General features: G+C 46.3%; 1 protein-coding gene across 5 annotated transcripts in view; it reads right to left on the minus strand.

Moving 5' to 3' along the window:
* Positions 1-17455, minus strand: part of METTL16 (methyltransferase like 16) — an 84027-nt gene that overhangs the window by 32441 nt on the left and 34131 nt on the right. For all 5 annotated transcript variants that reach the window (XM_031657271.1, XM_031657272.1, XM_031657269.1 and 2 more), the window contains 2 exons: positions 15487-15602; positions 11060-11202 (listed from right to left, as the gene is read on the minus strand). In XM_031657271.1, coding sequence (XP_031513131.1) covers positions 11060-11202; positions 15487-15602 — 259 coding nt within the window. The remainder of the gene's footprint in view (positions 1-11059; positions 11203-15486; positions 15603-17455) is intronic.

The raw sequence follows: 17455 nt of genomic DNA on the forward strand, positions 1-17455 counted from the left end.
TGGCATGATCTCGGCTCACTGCAACCACCGTCTCCTGGGTTCAAGCAATTCTCCGCATCTCAGCAAACTGAGTAGCTGGGATTACAGGCACCCGCCATCATGCCCAGCTAATTTTTGTATTTTAGTAGAGATGGGGGTTTCACCATGTTGGTCAGGCTGGTCTTGAACTCCTGACCCCTGGTGATCTGCTCACCCTGGCCTCCCAAAGTGCTGGGATTACAGGCATGAGCCCCCGTGCCCGGCCAAAAGACTACATTATAACAAGCAAGTGGAACCAAGGCTTTTAATTTGTTATTTATTTATTATTTTTGAGATGGAGTCTCGCTCTGTTGCTCAGGCTGAATGAAGTGCAGTGGCGCAATCTCGGTTCACTGCAACCTCTGCCTCCCAGTTTCAAGCGATTCTCCTGCCTCAGCCTCCCAAGCAGCTGGGATTACAGGCACGTGCCACTATGCCCAGGTACTTTTTTTTTTTTTTGAGATAGAGTCTCATTCTGTTGCCCAGGCTGGAGTGCAGTAGCGCTATCTTGGCACACTGCAACCTCCACCTCCCAGGTTCAAGTGATTCTCCCGCCTAAGCCTCCCAAATAGCTGGGACTATAGGCATGCACCACCATGCCTGGCTACTTTTTGTATTTGTATAGAGACGGGTTTTACCATGTTGGCCAGGCTGGTCTTGAACTCCTGACCTCAGGTGATCCGCCCACCTCGGCCTCCCAAAGTGCTGGGATTACAGGCACGAGCCACCGTGCCTGACCCGCCCAGCTACTTTTTATATTTTTAGTAGAGACGGGATTTCAACATGATGGCCAGGCTGGTCTTGAACTCCTGACCTCAGGTGATCCACCCACCTCAGCCTCCCAAAGTGCTGGGATTACAGGCGTGAGCCACCGCGCCCAGCCTGTTATTCCTTTTTAGACTGCTAGATGAACTCAAAATACATGCTTGTTGATTTTAAGAATTCTCTTCTTTCATGAGCAAAAGCAGAACCAAGCAGTGACTATGTCGCATAGTTGGAAATGCCATGTAAGCTGACACAGCCAGCTCATTGTGGCGCAAGCCGCTGGATCCAATCTTTTCTCCCTGAGACCTGAGAGCAGACACCAATCAACAAGGCTGCCATACCAATCCTGAACGGGATTAAACTAAGCATGATTCCTGAGTTTAAATGATGAAATGCATATAACCTAATTCATTAAAGAAAATAAGGTAAGGCCAGGTGCAACGGCTCATGCCTGTAGCCCCAAAACTCTAGGAAGTCAAGCTGGGGTGGAGTTACTTGAGTCCAGGAGTTCAAGACCAGCCTGGGCAACGTGGCAAAACCCCATCTCTACAAAAAAAAATACAAAAATTGGCCAGGCATGGTGTTGTGCACATGTGGTCCTAGCTACTCAGGAGGCTGAGGCAGGAGGATTGCTTGAGCTCAGGAGGTGAAGGCTGCAGTGAGCCGTGATCATGCCACTGTACTCTAGTCTGGGTGAAAGAGCAAGACCCTGTCTCAAAAATAAATAATTAATTAATTAAAATAAAATAAAGTAGTCCCTTATCTTTCAGGCTGCTTATCCCTCTTTTTCCTACCTTCTTATGAAGGAAAAATCAAAATAGCAGCACCTACCCCCTGTGGAGCTCATAACTGGGAAGTGTTCCTTCATGTTTTAATTGCAAAAATGCTGCACTACCTGGAGAACAAGCTGGTACACCATCTGTCCCCCAATACTTCTCTATCTCTGGTATCTGTGTAGGAAGTTGAGGGGCACGATTCTCTGTAATGATAACCCAAAACACCTTTATTGAATGACAACCCTACTTTGGGTTCCAATCAAAGATGAAAGCAGAGGTCAAAGGTAGCCATTCATAACAGCCTCAACAGATGGCAGTTCAGTAAGAAACAAGAAGTGGGCCGGGCGCGGTGGCTCACGCCTGTAATCCCAGCACTTTGGGAGGCCGAGGCGGGCGGATCACAAGGTCAGGAGATCGAGACCACAGTGAAACCCCGTCTCTACTAAAAATACAAAAAATTAGCCGGGCGCGGTGGTGGGCGCCTGTAGTCCCAGCTACTCAGGAGGCTGAGGCAGGAGAATGGCGTGAACCCTGGAGGCGGAGCTTGCAGTGAGCCGAGATCGCGCCACTGCACTCCAGCCTGGGCCACAGCGCGAGACTCCGTCTCAAAAAAAAAAAAAAAAAAAAAAGAAACAAGAAGTGGTATGTTCTTTGTAACAGTGAAAACAAGAAAAACTCTGAATGTCCAATAATAAAGAATTAGTTAATCATGGACTGTTGTTAAGCTCACTAGCTACTGACTGACTGACTGAGGTCTCGCTCTGTTGCCCCTGTTGGAATGCAGTGGTGTGATCATAGCTCACTGCTGCCTTGACCCCCTGGACTTAAGTGATCCTCAGGCCTCAGCCTCACGAGTAGCTGGGACTATAGGAACATGCCACCACACCAGGCTGATTTTTTGTAGAGACAGGGTCTTGCTATGTTGCCCAGGTTGGTCTTGAACTCCTGGCCTGAAGCCATCCTCCAGCCTCAGCCTTGCAAGTGCTGGGATTACAAGCATGAGTTACCACACCCGGACTGTCAAGCTATTTATTTATTTATTTATTTTTATTTATTTATTTATTTTTAAGACACAGTTTTGCTCTGTTGCCTAGGCTGGAGTACAGTGGCGCAATCTCAGCTCACTGCAACCTTCTGTCTCCCACGTAAGTGATTCTCCTGCCTCAGCCTCCCATGTAGCTGGGATTACGGGCACATGCCACCATGTCCAGTTAATTTTTGTATTTTTAGTAGAGACAGGATTACAGGGTTTCACCGTGTTGGTCGGGTTAGTCTCGAACTCCTGATCTCAGGCAATCCACCCACCTCAGCTTCCCAAAGTGCTATGATTACAGGCATGAGCCACCATGCCTGGCATCTTTTTTTTTTTTTCCAAGACGGAGTCTCACTCAGTTGCCCAGGCTGGAGTGCAGTGGCACAATCTTGGCTCACTGCAAGCTCCACCTCCCGGGTTCATGCCATTCTCCTGCCTCAGCTTCCCGAGTAGCTGGGACTACAGGTACCCGCCACCACGCCTGGCTAATTTTTGGTATTTTTAGTGGAGACGGGGTTTCACCATGTTAACCAGGATGGTCTCGATCTCCGAACCTCATGATCTGACCGCCTTGGCCTCCAAAGTGCTGGGATTACAGGAGTGAGCCACCGTGCCCGGCTTTTTTTTTTTTTTTAATGCCAAAGCAGCTTTCTCCGTTTTCTAATTTCCTGTAAGTGTGGTTGTATTGTTTAAGAGAGAACAAAATTATAAAAATAATAATGCCATTATCTAACATTTACACTACATGTTGCAGTCTCCTAGAATAGTCAAGAGTTAAAAATCGGCCAGGCACAGTAGACCTGTAATCCCAGCACTTTGGGAGGCCAAGGCGGGTGGATAACCTGAGGTCAGAAGTTTGAGACCAGCCTGGCCAACACGCTGAAACCCCATCTCTACTAAAAATACAAAAATTAGTCAGGTGTGGTGGCACGTGCCTTTAATCCCAGCTACTTGGGAGGCTGAGGCAGGAGAATTGCTTAAACCTAGGAGGTAGAGGTTGCAGTGAGCTAAGATCGTGCCACTGCACTCTAGTCTGGGTGACAGAGCAAGACTCTGTTTCAAAAAAAAAAAAAAAAAGAGTTTAAAAATCACCCTATTTGGCCGGGCGCGGTGGCTCAAGCCTGTAATCCCAGCACTTTGGGAGGCCGAGGCGGGCGGATCACGAGGTCAGGAGATCGAGACCATCCTGGCTAACATGGTGAAACTCCGTCTCTACTAAAAATACAAAAAACTAGCCGGGCGTGGTGGCGGGCGCCTGTAGTCCCAGCTACTCGGAGGCTGAGGCAGGAGAATGGCCTGAACCTGGGAGGCGGAGCTTGCAGTGAGCCGAGATCGCGCCACTGCACTCCAGCCTGGGTGACACAGCGCGAGACTCCGTCTCAAAAAAAAAAAAAAAAATCACCCTATTTAATATCCACTATTATTATTATGTCAAATATGTATTAATTCTATAACCACTCTATGAGATAGCTACTATCATTCCATTTTACCAATGAGAAATCAAAATTTCAAACCAAAGAATCACATTCAAAAGGCTCAAATTATTATTATTTTTTGAGACAGGCTCTTGCTCTGTCACTCAGGCTGCAGTACAGTGGAATAAACACAGCTCATGGCAGCCTCAACCTCCCAGGCTCAAGCAATTCTTCCACCTTGGCCTCCTGGGTAGCCGGGACCGCAGGCATGTGCAAGCATACCCAGCTAATTTTTTAATGTTTTGTAGAGATGGAGTCTTGCTATGTTGCCCAGGCTGGTCTCAATCTCCTGAGCTCAAGTGATCCTCCTGCCTCAGCCTCCCAAAGTGCTAGGATTACAGGTATGGGTCACTGTGCCCAGCCTAGGCCCAGATTATTATATTACCCACCCCCAAATATGTGGGTTATATCCAAATCCAAGCAGTATCTGTCATCTGGCAGGGGACACGCTGGTGCTTTGTGGAATACAGATCTCTGGTTCCTAAGAAAATCCTAAAATCATTGCCATAAAGGGCATCAGTTATAGAACTGGTAACCAATGACAAGAGGCAATCCAAAACATATAAAATTATGGTGTGGAGAAGAAACTTAAAAAAAAAAAAAAAAATTCAGGGCCAGGTATGGTGACTCACACCTGTAATCCCAGCACTTTGTGAGGCCAAGGCGGGTGGATCATTTGAGCTCAAGAGTTCAAGATCAGCCTGGGCAACATGGTAAAACTGCGTCTCTACTAAAAATACAAAAATTAGCTGAGTATGGGGGCACACACTTGAAATCCCAGCAACTCGGGCTGACGTGGGAGAATCACTTGAACTTGGGAGGCAGAGGTTGCAGTGAGACAAGATCACTCCACCTCACTATAGCCTGGGTGACAGAGCAAGACTCTGTCTCTCTCTCTCACACACACACACACACACACACACACACACACACACAATTCAGACCGTGAGGAGTTTGATAAAGTCTGGTAATTTATCTAGAAGGTCAGACGGGTGAGTCCCTTTTTTTTTTTTTTTTTTTTTTTTATTTATTTTTTTTGAGACGGAGTCTCGCTCTGTCGCCCAGACTGGAGTGCAGTGGCCGGATCTCAGCTCACTGCAAGCTCCGCCTCCTGGGTTCACGCCATTCTCCCGCCTCAGCCTCCCGAGTAGCTGGGACCACAGGCGCCCGCCACCGCGCCCGGCTAGTTTTTTGTATTTTTTAGTAGAGACAGGGTTTCACCGTGTTAGCCAGCATGGTCTCGATCTCCTGACCTCGTGATCCGCCCGTCTCGGCCTCCCAAAGTGCTGGGATTACAGGCTTGAGCCACCGTGCCCGGCCCCCTTTTTTTTTTCCTTTTTTGAGATAGGGTCTCACTCTGTCACTCAAGCTGGGGTGCAGTGGTGCAATCTCAGCTTACTGCAGTCTCGACCTCCTGGGCTCAAGCAATCCTCCTACCTCAGCCTCCCGAGTAGCTGGGAAGACAGGCATATGCCACCACACCCAGCTAATTTTTGTATTATTTGTAGAGAAGGGATCTCGTCACGTGGCCCAGGCTGGTCTTGAACTCCTGGGCTCAAGTGATCCACCAACCTAGCCTCCCAAAGTGTTGGGATTACAGGCGTAAGCCACTGTGCCCGGCCTGGGTGAGTCACTTCAGAGAAGAAAAAGCTATTAAGTAAAGCTCAAGCCACAGGCACAGAAAGCCAAAGTAAGGGTGACAAGCACTTGTAAATCTTCATCAACGATAGAAAGGCTCTTCAGAGTCCACCTGTAGCTTAGAGCTGCAGAGACTGTGGGGGCGGCAGAAAGACCACTGGACTAGAATGAGGGTATCTGAGTTCAAAGTTTCAAGACTGTAAACCAAGAGGCTGGATAACTTTACCTCTCAAGGTCTTTCCAGCTGCAAAATTCCTTAAGATACAAAACAAAACTGTAACTGCTGCTGAGCATGACAGAGGTGAGACATGAACCTCCCAGGGGAGACGAGGCATCATAAGCGCCATCCTGAGGTCAGTCCAACAGATTTAACTTATTTCACCCCATAATGCTGCAAATTCTGCTTCGTTCCTGTATTTCTTCAGGGACAAAGAAAAAAACATTCTAGAGACATAAGAAACAGATGGTAGGGTTAAGATACTTGTTTGTAATCTCTTATTTTTTAGAGCTTCAAAATACACAATTTTCACAGCATTCCAAAATGTGAGTCACACACGTATAAACATTATGATGTCAACTATAAAAATATGCATGGGGGCCGGGCACAGTGGTTCACGCCTTTAATCCCAGCACTTTGGGAGGCCAAGGCAGGCAGATCACCTGAGGTCAGGAGTTTGAGACCAGCCTGACCAACATGGAGAAATCTTGTCTCTAGTAAAAATACAAAATTAGCTGGGTGTGGTGGTGCATGCCTGTAATCCCAGCTACTCTGGAGGCTGAGGCAGGAGAACCGCTTGAATACAGGAGGTAGGGGTTGCAATGAGCTGAGATCGTGCCATTGCACTCCAGTCTGGGCGACAAGAGCAAAAACTCCATCTCAAAAAACATAGATAGATATATATACATATGCATGGGGACACGAACTGGGTAATCATGGTAGGATGTGATTGAAAACAATATTTGCAAGCAATACCCTTTCACAAAACACTCTTCTATTTTCTTCTCAATAAAAATAACTTCATTTCTTCCTTTCTTTCATCTAAACTTTCAAACTGCCTGAGTCCTCACAGAGAAGACAGTTGCACCTTGTTTTAAATAAATCCTAACAGGGTTTGTTTCCCATATGAGATACCAAGCACAAGATGGCCAGCTCTCCGGAGCTGTGACGGGCTCTTGCATTTTATCCTTCTTAGCAAATTTACACCCTTGATTCAGCTCGCAGGCTGCCCCAGCGCCAGGGATAAGCAGACTAGGAACATACTGAGTCCATTTCCACCCCTTAAAATGGTGTTCTGTTCAAACATATTTTTGTAGTTCAAATGGGACTTTGGAAATAACAGAAACTTATTGTTTAAAAGCCTCCTGGCCGGGCGCGGTGGCTCAAGCCTGTAATCCCAGCACTTTGGGAGGCCGAGGCGGGCGGATCACGAGGTCAGGAGATCGAGACCATCCTGGTTAACATGGTGAAACCCCGTCTCTACTAAAAATACAAAAAAACTAGCCGGGCGAGGTGGCGGGCGCCTGTAGTCCCAGCTACTCGGGAGGCTGAGGCAGGAGAATGGCGTGAACCCAGGAGGCGGAGCTTGCAGTGAGCCGAGATCGCGCCACTGCACTCCAGCCTGGGTGACACAGCACGAGACTCCGTCTCAAAAAAAAAAAAAAAAAAGCCTCCTGAGAACAACCCCAATATTACTGTAGCCTAGAAGAGCCACCTACAGTTCCCCATTTTCCTGGCTGGCTCCAGTTCCCTCAAAAGCCATAATGAGGGCTGGGCGCGGTGGCTCACGCCTGTCATCCCAGCACTTCGGGAGGCTGAGGCGGGTGGATCACCTGAGGTCGGGAGTTCGAGACCAGCCTGACCAACACGGAGAAACCCCGTCTCTACTAAAAGTGCAAAATTAGCTTGGCGTGGTGGTGCATGCCTGTAATCCTAGCTACTCAGGAGGCTGAGGCAGGAGAATCGCTTGAACCTGGGAGGCGGAAGTTGCGGTGAGCCAAGATCATACCATTGCACTCCAGCCTGGGCAACAAGAGTGAAACTCAGTCTCAATTTTTTAAAAAAGCCATCATGAAATGGTCACATGGCTCGGTTACCTCTTTTCTGTGAATTTCAGTGCTCTTACCTTCTTTATTTTACTTTCTCAGACTTTTCTCAATGCTCAGTATAATTTTAGTCTCTTTCTTCTTCAAGATAGTTTAATGTGTCTAAATAAGTCAATCTAGACTGGGTGCGGTGGCTCACATCTGTAATCCCGGCACATTGGGAGGCCGAGACAGGAGAATCACTTGAAGTCAAGACTTCGAGACCGGCCTGGCCAACATGGTGAAACCTCAACTCTACTAAAAAAGTACAAAAACTTAGCCAGGCGTGGTGGCACATGCCTGTAGCCCCAGCTACTCAGGAAGCTGAGGCATGAGAATCGTTGGAACCTGGGAAGCGGAGAGAGGTTGCAGTGAGCCAAGATCACCCTACTGCACTCCAGCCTGGGTGACAGAGTGAGACTCTGTCTCGAAGAAAAAAAAAAAAAAAATCAGGATATTTGATGATTTTGGAATAAGTCTTTAATAAAATAAGCAGCTTTCTACCTTTGGGAGATAGGAAAGATTTATAGAATAAGAATAAACAAAAATTGAAAAGGTAGTAGCTCCTATAGCCTGCAAAGACCCTGTTTCTGAGGATATTTTCATTTCTGAGGATGTTCTCCTGTCTTTTTTTTTTTTTCAGACGGAGTCTCGCTCTGTCACCCAGGCTGGAGTGCGGTGGCGCAATCTTGGTTCACTGCAACCTCTGCCTCCCAGGTTCAAGCAGTTCTCCTGCCTCAGCCTCCCGAGTAGCTGGAATTACAGGTGCCTGCCACCAGGCCTGGCTAATTTTTTGTATTTGTTACTAGAGACAGGGTTTCACCATGTTGGCTAGTCTCCAACTCCAGACCTCAGGTGATCCACCCGCTTGGGTCTCCCAGAGTGCTGGGATTACAGGCGTGAGCCACCGTGCCCAGCCTTCTCACATCTTTAAGTGATTTTGTTTCCTATAATCATCTATACTACATAGACAGAAAAGAGGACAATACCATATAGGAAAAAAAATCTTCCCTATCCAGGAATTCCACTTCTAGGTCTACATCCAAAGAACTGAAAGCAGGGTCTCTAGGAGATATTTATATACCCACATTCATATAGCATTATTCACAATAGCCAAAGGGTAGAAGCAACCTAAGTATTCTCCATCAGCAGATGAATGGAGAAACAAAACGTGGTACACATGGACAATGGAATTTTAACACTATCAGCCTTAAAAAGGAAGAAAATTCAGAAATATGCTGCATCATGGATGAACCTTGAAAACATGACGAAAAGTGAAAAAAGCCAGTCATAAAAGGACAAATACCGTATGATTCCATTTGTACGAGGTACCTAGAGTAGTCAAGTTCGTAGAGACAGACAGCAGAATGATGGTTGCCGGGGGCTCAGGGAAGGAGAGAATGAGGAGTTATTTAAGCAGCACAGAGTTACAGTTACGCAAAATGAAGAGTGCTGGAGACTGCTTGCACAACAATGGGAATGTACTTCACGTCACTAAACTATACTCTAAAATTTTAGATGGTGATACGGTTTGGATTTGTGTCCCCGTCCAAATATCATATCAAACTGTAATCTCTAGTGTTGGCGAGGGGGCCTGCTGGGAGGTGACTGGATCCTGAGGGCAGATTTCCCCTGGCCGTTCTGGTGATAGTGAGATCTCACTAGATCCGGTTGTTTAAGTGTGTAGCACCATGCCACCCCCTTCTCTCTTCCTCTTCCTCCTCTGGCCATGTACTGATGCACCTGCTTCGCCTTCTCCTTCTGCCATGATTGTACGTTTCCTGAGGCTTCCCCAGCAATGCTGTCCGTACAGCCTGTGGAACCGTGAACCAATTAAACCTCTTTTCTTTACAAATTACTCAGTCTCAGGTATTTCTTTATAGCAGTGTGAGAATGGACTAATACAGATGGTAAATTTTATGTTATGTGCATTTGACACAATAATAATAACAGATAAAATCTTCCCTATGTCCCAAAGCTAAATTCTAGAGTTGAAAGCTCTTTTAGTTTTTGAACTACCACATTATCCATCATTTCAACAACATGTGGCAGGGTGAGAAGTCAAGCGAGACAAATAGCTCTTTTTGAGTACCTTATGTTGCTTAACGACAGGTGTACTGTCCAAAATAATTAGCTTTCAAAAGGAATGGCCTTAACCCTCCTCTGCAACTGGTTAGTGATCTCAGTTTCCCTTCATTAAGTTCTTGACAGCTCAATGTCCTCACATCTGTCACTGTTTGGGAGACTGATTCCGAGAACCTAAATTGCTGAAAGGACTAGGCAACACATTTATTCTGGTTCATGGGACAGAACTGAACCCATCTGTTTTCTAATCAAAAGCTGTATTTGAATCAGTTTTGTTCCCCCACAGGACCATCCTAATGGGAGCAATACAATCATATGGTATTTTCCTCTTTCCTATCTATGTAATATACACGATTACAGTAAACACTAATCAATTAAAGGCATGGAACATCCTCAGAAACAGGGTCTTCACAGATTGTAGGAGCCACTACCTTTGCAATCTTTATTTTTATTTTTATTTTTGGAGAAGGAATCTCACTCTCTCGCCCAAGCTGGAGAGCAGTGGTGCAATCTCGGCTCACTGCAACCTCCGCCTCCCAGGTTTAGGTGATTCTCCTGCCTCAGCCTCCCAAGTGGCTGGGACAACAGGCACCCGCCACCACGCCTGACTCATTTTTATATTTTTAGTAGAGATGGGGTTTCACCATATTGGCCAGGCTGGTCTTGAACTCCTGACCTTCTGATCCGCCTGCCTCGGCCTCCCAAAGTGCTGGGATTATAGGCATGAGCCACCGCACCCCACCTCCCCTATGTCGTTCTAAAACAAACCATGTCGCTCAGAGGAAAAGTAATCCTAGTGGTCAGAAGAACAAGCAGATAAAGATTGCAGGCTGGGCACGGTGGCTCATGCCTGTAATCCCAGCACTTTGGGAGGTCGAGGCAGGCGGATCACCTGAGGCTAGGAGTTCCAGACCAGCCTGGCCAACATGGTGAAAATCCCGTCTCTACTAGAAATACAAAAATTACAGGTGGCAGGTGCCTGTAATCCCAGCTACTTGGAGGCTGAGGCACAAGAAAAGCTTGAACCCAGGAGGCAGAGGTTGCAGTGAGCTGAGATTGTGCCACTGCACTCCAGCCTGGGCAACAAGAGCAAGACTCCATCCCCCCACCACAAAAAAGAGAACTACATAGGGGGTAAATATTCCTGTGTTGTAAAAATGGACTCTATGTTGTAAAAACAGACTTACCTTAATCTTTTTTTAAGTTGTAGACTGTCATGGATGATCCTTTTAACGAACTCTAATTCACCTCCTTCTGCCATGATCTCTGTGATGCCTCCTGTATTAACAGAACTAGGTGGAGGTCTTCGAGGATTTCGTGAGTTTACTCCCTGAACAACAATGACAAAAAACACTGGTGAAAAATGTGTACACCCAAGAACCGAGTCTGAATGTAACCTATCTCTAAGTTAGAATGTTTAGATGCAATTTTACTTCCCAAATAGTACGCTAGATTTAGATTTTAAAATCACATAGCCAATAAAATATTTTATTTATTTATTTTTTGAGACGGAGTCTCCCTCTTTCACCCAGGCTGGAGTGCAGTGGCGCGATCTCAGCTCACTGCAAGCTCCGCCTCCCGGGTTCAGCCATTCTCCTGCCTCAGCCTCCCGAGCAGCTGGGACTACAGGCACCTGCCACCACGCCCGGCTAATTTTTTTTATTTTTGGTAGAGATGGGGTTTCACTGCGTGAGCCAGGATGGTCTCAATCTCCTGACCTCATGATCCGCCCGCCTCAGCCTCCCAAAGTGCTGGGATTACAGGCGTGAGCCACCGTGCCTGGCCTAAAGTATTTTATTTTAAGCAGCTACTTCATGCAACTATTTATTCCCAGGTCTTTTACTTTCCATTTTTGTGATTAAACATAAAAATTATTTACCTTTTTATATAGCCCAATCTGTCACTTTTTCTTTATGCTTTCTTTTTCATGTACAGAAAATCCACCCAAAGATTAGATAAATATTTACTTATGTTTTTTCCTAGCATTTTCATGGTTTTGCTTTTCACATTTAAATATCTAATCCACCCTTACCTCATACCATATGAAAGTTAACTCAAAATTCATCAAAGACCTAAAAGTAAAACCTAAAACTATAAAACTCTTTAGAAGAAAACATAAGAGTAAATTTTCATGACCTTGGAATAGGCAATGGTTTCTGAAACATAACAACAAAAGCGTAAGCAACAAAAGAGAACAGATAAATTGGACTTCATCCGAATTAAAAACTTCTGAGCTGCAAAGGGCACCATCAAGAAAGTGAGAAGATTGGCCGGGCGCGGTGGCTCAAGCCTGTAATCCCAGCACTTTGGGAGGCCGAGACGGGCGGATCACGAGGTCAGGAGATCGAGACCATCCTGGCTAACACGGTGAAACCCCATCTCTACTAAAAAATACAAAAAAACTAGCCGGGTGAGGTGGCGGGCACCTGTAGTCCCAGCTACTTGGGAGGCTGAGGCAGGAGAATGGCGTGAACCTGGGAGGCAGAGCTTGCAGTGAGCCAAGATCCAGCCACTGCACTCCAGCCTGGGCAACAGAGCGAGACTCGGTCTCCAAAAAAAAAAAAAAGAAAGTGAGAAGACAACCCACAGGAAGGGAATGTTTGCAAATCACTGTCTAATAAGTAACTTGTTTTTAGGATGTATAAAGAATGCTTACAACTTAATAATAAAAAAGAAAAATAAACCAACTTAAAAATGAGCAGAGGATATGAATAAGCATTTCTCCAAAGAAGATATGCAAATGGCCAATAACCACGTGAAAAGATGCTCAACATCATCAGTCATCTGGCAAATCCTAATCAAAACCACAATGAGATACCACTTTATACCCACTAGGATGGCTATAATCAAAAAGACAGATCAGGCTGGGTGCAGTGGTTTACGGCTGTAATCCCAGCACTTTGGGAGGCTGAGGCGGGCAGATCACGAGGTTAGGAGATCGAGACCATCCTGGCTAACACAGTGAAACCCTGTCTCTACTAAAAAAAACACAAAAAATTAGCCGGGCGTGGTGGCTCACGCCTGTAGTCCCAGCTACTGGGGAGGCTGAGGCAGGAGAATCGCTTGAACCCAGGAGGCAGAGGTGGCAGTGAGCCGAGATCGCGGCACTGCACTCCAGCCTGGGCGACAGAGCAAGACTCCGTCTCAAAAAAAAAAAAAGCAAAAAAAACCCCGACAGATCAGGCTGGGCATGGTGGCTCATGCCTGTAATCCTAGCACTTGGGGAGGCCAAGATGGGCAGATCACTTGAGGTCAGGATTTCGAGACCAGCCTGGCCAACATGGTAAAACCCTGTCTCTAATAAAAATGCAAAAAAAATTAGCCGAGGGCAGTGGTATCCGCCAGGAGTCCCAGCAACTCAGGAGGCTGAGGTGCGAGAATCACTTGAACCTGGGAGGTGGAGGTTGCGGTGAGTGGAGATCACACCACTGCTCTCCAGCCTGGGCAACAGAGCAACACTCCATCCCCCCCATCCCTCCCCCCGCCAAAAAAAAGGACAAATAAGTGTTGACCGGGTGCGGTGGCTCACACGTGTAACCCCAGCACTTTGGGAGGCCAAGGCGGGTAGATCACTTGAGGTCAGGAGTTTGAGACTAGCCTGGCCAATATGGTGAAACCCCGTCTCTATTAAAAATACATAAATTAGCCGGGCATGGTGGTGCATGCTTGTGATCCCAGCTATTCTGGAGGCTGAGGCAGGAAAATTGCTTGAACCTGGGAGAAGGAGGTTGCAGTGAGCCGACATGGCGCCACTACACTCCAGCCTGGGTGACAAGAGTGAGACGCTGTCACCAAAAAAAAAAAAAAAAAGCAGGCCATGTAGCAGTAAAAACATTGATTTCCTTCCTAGGCCAAGAAGTTCAGTCCAGGAGTGGACTATGACCCAAGTTGGTCAAATGAGAAGCAAATCAACTGCTCAATGGTTCAGGGAAGAAAAGAGCTGTCTCCACACCCTCCCACCCTCTAAATATTGCTGTAGCACAAGTAAACCAGCTTATGAACAAAAACAACCACGGAACAAGTCACAGCCAAGAGAAAAACAGAGCTCTTAATACTGTGAACACCTTAATCAAATCATTATGAAATCCCAACTACTGCTGGGTTTCTCAAATATGTCAGCCAATACACTTCCTTTGTCGTTAAGTCAACCTAAATTGGGTTTTTAGGTACACTCCTCCCTCAGTATCTGAGGAAGATCTGCCTTAGATACCAAAATCCAAGGAAGCTCAAGTCCCTTTTATCATATGGGGTAGGATTTGCATTTCACCTGCCCATGTCATCTCATCTACTTTCAATAATTCCTAGATTAGTTATAATACCTAATACAATGTGAATGCTATGTAAAAATAGTGCTACTGTAGTTTTGTATTATTTTTCATTGTTACATTGTTATTTTTTATTGTTTTCTTTTTTTCTCCAAATTTTTTTTTTTGAGACAGGGTCTTGCTCTGTTACCCAGGCTGGAGTGCAGTGACACGATCCTGGCTCAATGCAACCTGCACCTCCTGGGCTCAAGCCATCCTTCCACCTCAGCCTCCCAAGTAGCTAGGTCTACAGGCACACGCCACAGCATCTGGCTAATTCTTTCTATAGTTTTTGTAGAGACAGGGTTTCACCACGTTGCCCAGGCTGGTTTCGATCTCCTGAGCTCAAGCTACCCGTCCGCCTCAGCCTCCCAGAGTGCTGGGATTACAAGTGTGAGGCACCCTGCAAGCCTCCCAACGCTTTCAACGCGTGGTTGGCTGAATCCACAGATGTGGATCCCACAGGTGTAGGACCTATAGACACAGAGAGCCGAGAGTACCTCAAACCAAAAGCACCTTAACTGACACAGCTTTCAAAACCCAGGCACTGTAGCACGCGCCTATGGTCTCAGCTACTAGGAGAGCTGACGGGAGGGGGACTGCTTGAGTCCAGATGTTCAAGACCAGCTTGAGCAACACAGCAAGTTCTCATTTCAAATATATTAATTTTAAAAATAGTAAGTTAATTTTTAAAAGTTTTCTTTAAAAAATAGTAAGTTAATTTTTTTTTTTTTTTTTTTTTTTGAGACAGTCTCGCTCTGTTGCCCAGGCTGGAGTGCAGTCGCCGGATCTCAGCTCACTGCAAGCTCCGCCTCCCCGGTTTACACCATTCTCCTGCCTCAGCCTCCCCAGCAGCTGGGACTACAGGCGCCCGCCACCACGCCCGGCTAGTTTTTTGTATTTTTTTTAGTAGAGACGGGGTTTCACCGTGTTAGCCAGGATGGTCTCAATCTCCTGACCTCATGATCTGCCCATCTTGGCCTCTCAAAGTGCTGGGATTACAGGCTTGAGCCACCGCACCTAGCCATAAGTTAATTTTTTAAAGTTTTCATTGCAACCTCCGCCTCCCGGGCTCAAGCGATTCTCCTGCCTCAGCCTCCCCAGTAGCTGGGATTACAGGCGTGGGCCACGACACCTGGCTAATTTTTTGTATCTTTAGTAAAGAAGGGGTTTCACCATGTTGGCCAGGCTGGTCTCCAACTCCTGACTTCATGATCCGCTCACCTTGGCCTCCCAAAGTGCAGGGATTATAGGCGTGAGCCACTGTGCCCGGCCTCTATTCAATTATTTTAAAGCAGAAGACATTTTACCTTGGCTTCCAATTGATTGGCGAAAAAGGGAGGGTTGCACATGCAAAAGTCATAGATTATCTCAGATTCTTCTTTAAGAGCATCCATCAGGAGTGTCTTCTGTGGCACTTTCACCACTAGGAGGAAAAACAGGGCTGTGAGCTCATCACTGTTGCGGTGGTTTTAAAGCATAATCACGCCCTGCATAATGATGCTTTGTAACAATGGACTGCATATATGACGCTGGTCCCGTAAGATTGTAACACCACATTTTTACTGTACCTTTTCTATGTTTGATATGCTCAGATACACAAATACTTACCATCGTGTTAAAACAGCCTTCCGTATTCAATACAGTAACATACTGTTCAGGTTACAGCATAGGAGCCACAGGTATTACATACAGGCCTAGGTGTGCATGAGCACACACTACGATGAAATCACCTAACAATGCATTTCTCAGAATATATCCCTGCTGTTAAGTAATGCGTGACTGTATGTCCTCAAACCATTTGACGTTACTCCCTTCAGGAGATGGAGTTTAATTTCCTTCCCCTAGAGTATCGGCTGCATTTTAAGGACACTCAAATAGCTTCATGGAGAGATCCACATGGCTATGAACTAGGGTTTCCTTCCAAGAGTCGTGTGAGTGAGCCGCGAGTAAGCCATCTCGGAAGCAAATCTCTACCACCTGTAAATCCTTCAGATACTGTAGCTCTAGCCAACAACTTGACTGCAAATGCATGAAAGTGTCTCAACTGGAACCACCCGACTAAGCTATGCCAGAATGTATGACCCATAGGAACAATGAGATAAATGTGTATTGTTTGAAGTTGCTAGGGCCAAGTGCAATGGTTCATGCCTGTAATCCCAGTGCTTTGGGAGGCCAAGGTGGGAGAACTGCTTGAGACCAAGAGTTCCAGATTAGCCTGGGCAACATAGCAAGAACCTAGCTCTACAAAACTTTAAAAATAAAAAATTATCTGACCGTGGAGGTATGAGCCTGTCATTCTAGCTACTTGGGAGGCTAAAGTGAGAGACTGCTTGAGCCCAGGAGGCTTGAGCCATGATCACGCCACTGCACTCCAGCCTGGATCACAGAGTAAGACCCTGTCTCTAACAAAAAAAAAAAAAAAAAATTTTTTTAAGGCTCCTAGGGCGAGGATTGTTATATTGTTACAATAACAATGTAACAATGAGGTGTCGGCCGGGCGCGGTGGCTCAAGCCTGTAATCCCAGCCACTTTGGGAGCCGAGACAGGCCCGGATGAGAGGTCAGAGATCGAGACCATCCCTGGCTAACACAGTGAAACCAGTCTCTACTAAAAATACAAAAACAGCGGTGAGGTGGCAGAGTAGCCTGTAGTCCCAGCTACTCAGGAGGCTGAGACGCGGGAGGATGGGGCGTAAACCGGGGAGGTGGAGCTTGCAGTGAGCTGAGATCCAGCCACTGCACTCAGCCTGGGTGAGCAAGCGAGACTCCATCTCAAAAAAAAAAAAAAAAACAATGAGGTGGCTCATGCCTGTAATCCCAACACTCACCCGGGGAAGCCGAGGGCGGGTGGATCACTTGAGGTCAGGAGTTCGAGACCTACAGCCCAGCATGGTGAAACTCTGTCTCTACTAAAAAAATCACAAAAATTAAGGACGGGTGTGGTGGCGGGCACCTATAATCCCAGCTACTCAGGATGCTCAGGCAGGAGAATCGCTTGAACCTGGGAGACAGAGGTTGCAGTGAGCTGAGACTGTGCCACTGCACTCCAGCCTGGGTGACACAGCAAGAGTCTATCTCAAAAAATGAAAAAATAAATAAAAGTAAATAGGCTCCTAGATTTTGGAATAATTTGTTACACAACAATGGAGAAATAAAACAAATGCACTAATAATATGAATGTCTCCCCTTACAAAGATATGTTCAATACTATGAGGAAAAGTCTTATTTCCTTCATAAAGAGACATGAAAACTCTTCAATGGAAAAAAAAATTAACAC

Source organism: Papio anubis, chromosome 17 (assembly GCF_008728515.1).
Source record: "Papio anubis isolate 15944 chromosome 17, Panubis1.0, whole genome shotgun sequence".
Classification (NCBI taxonomy): Eukaryota; Metazoa; Chordata; class Mammalia; order Primates; family Cercopithecidae; genus Papio; species Papio anubis.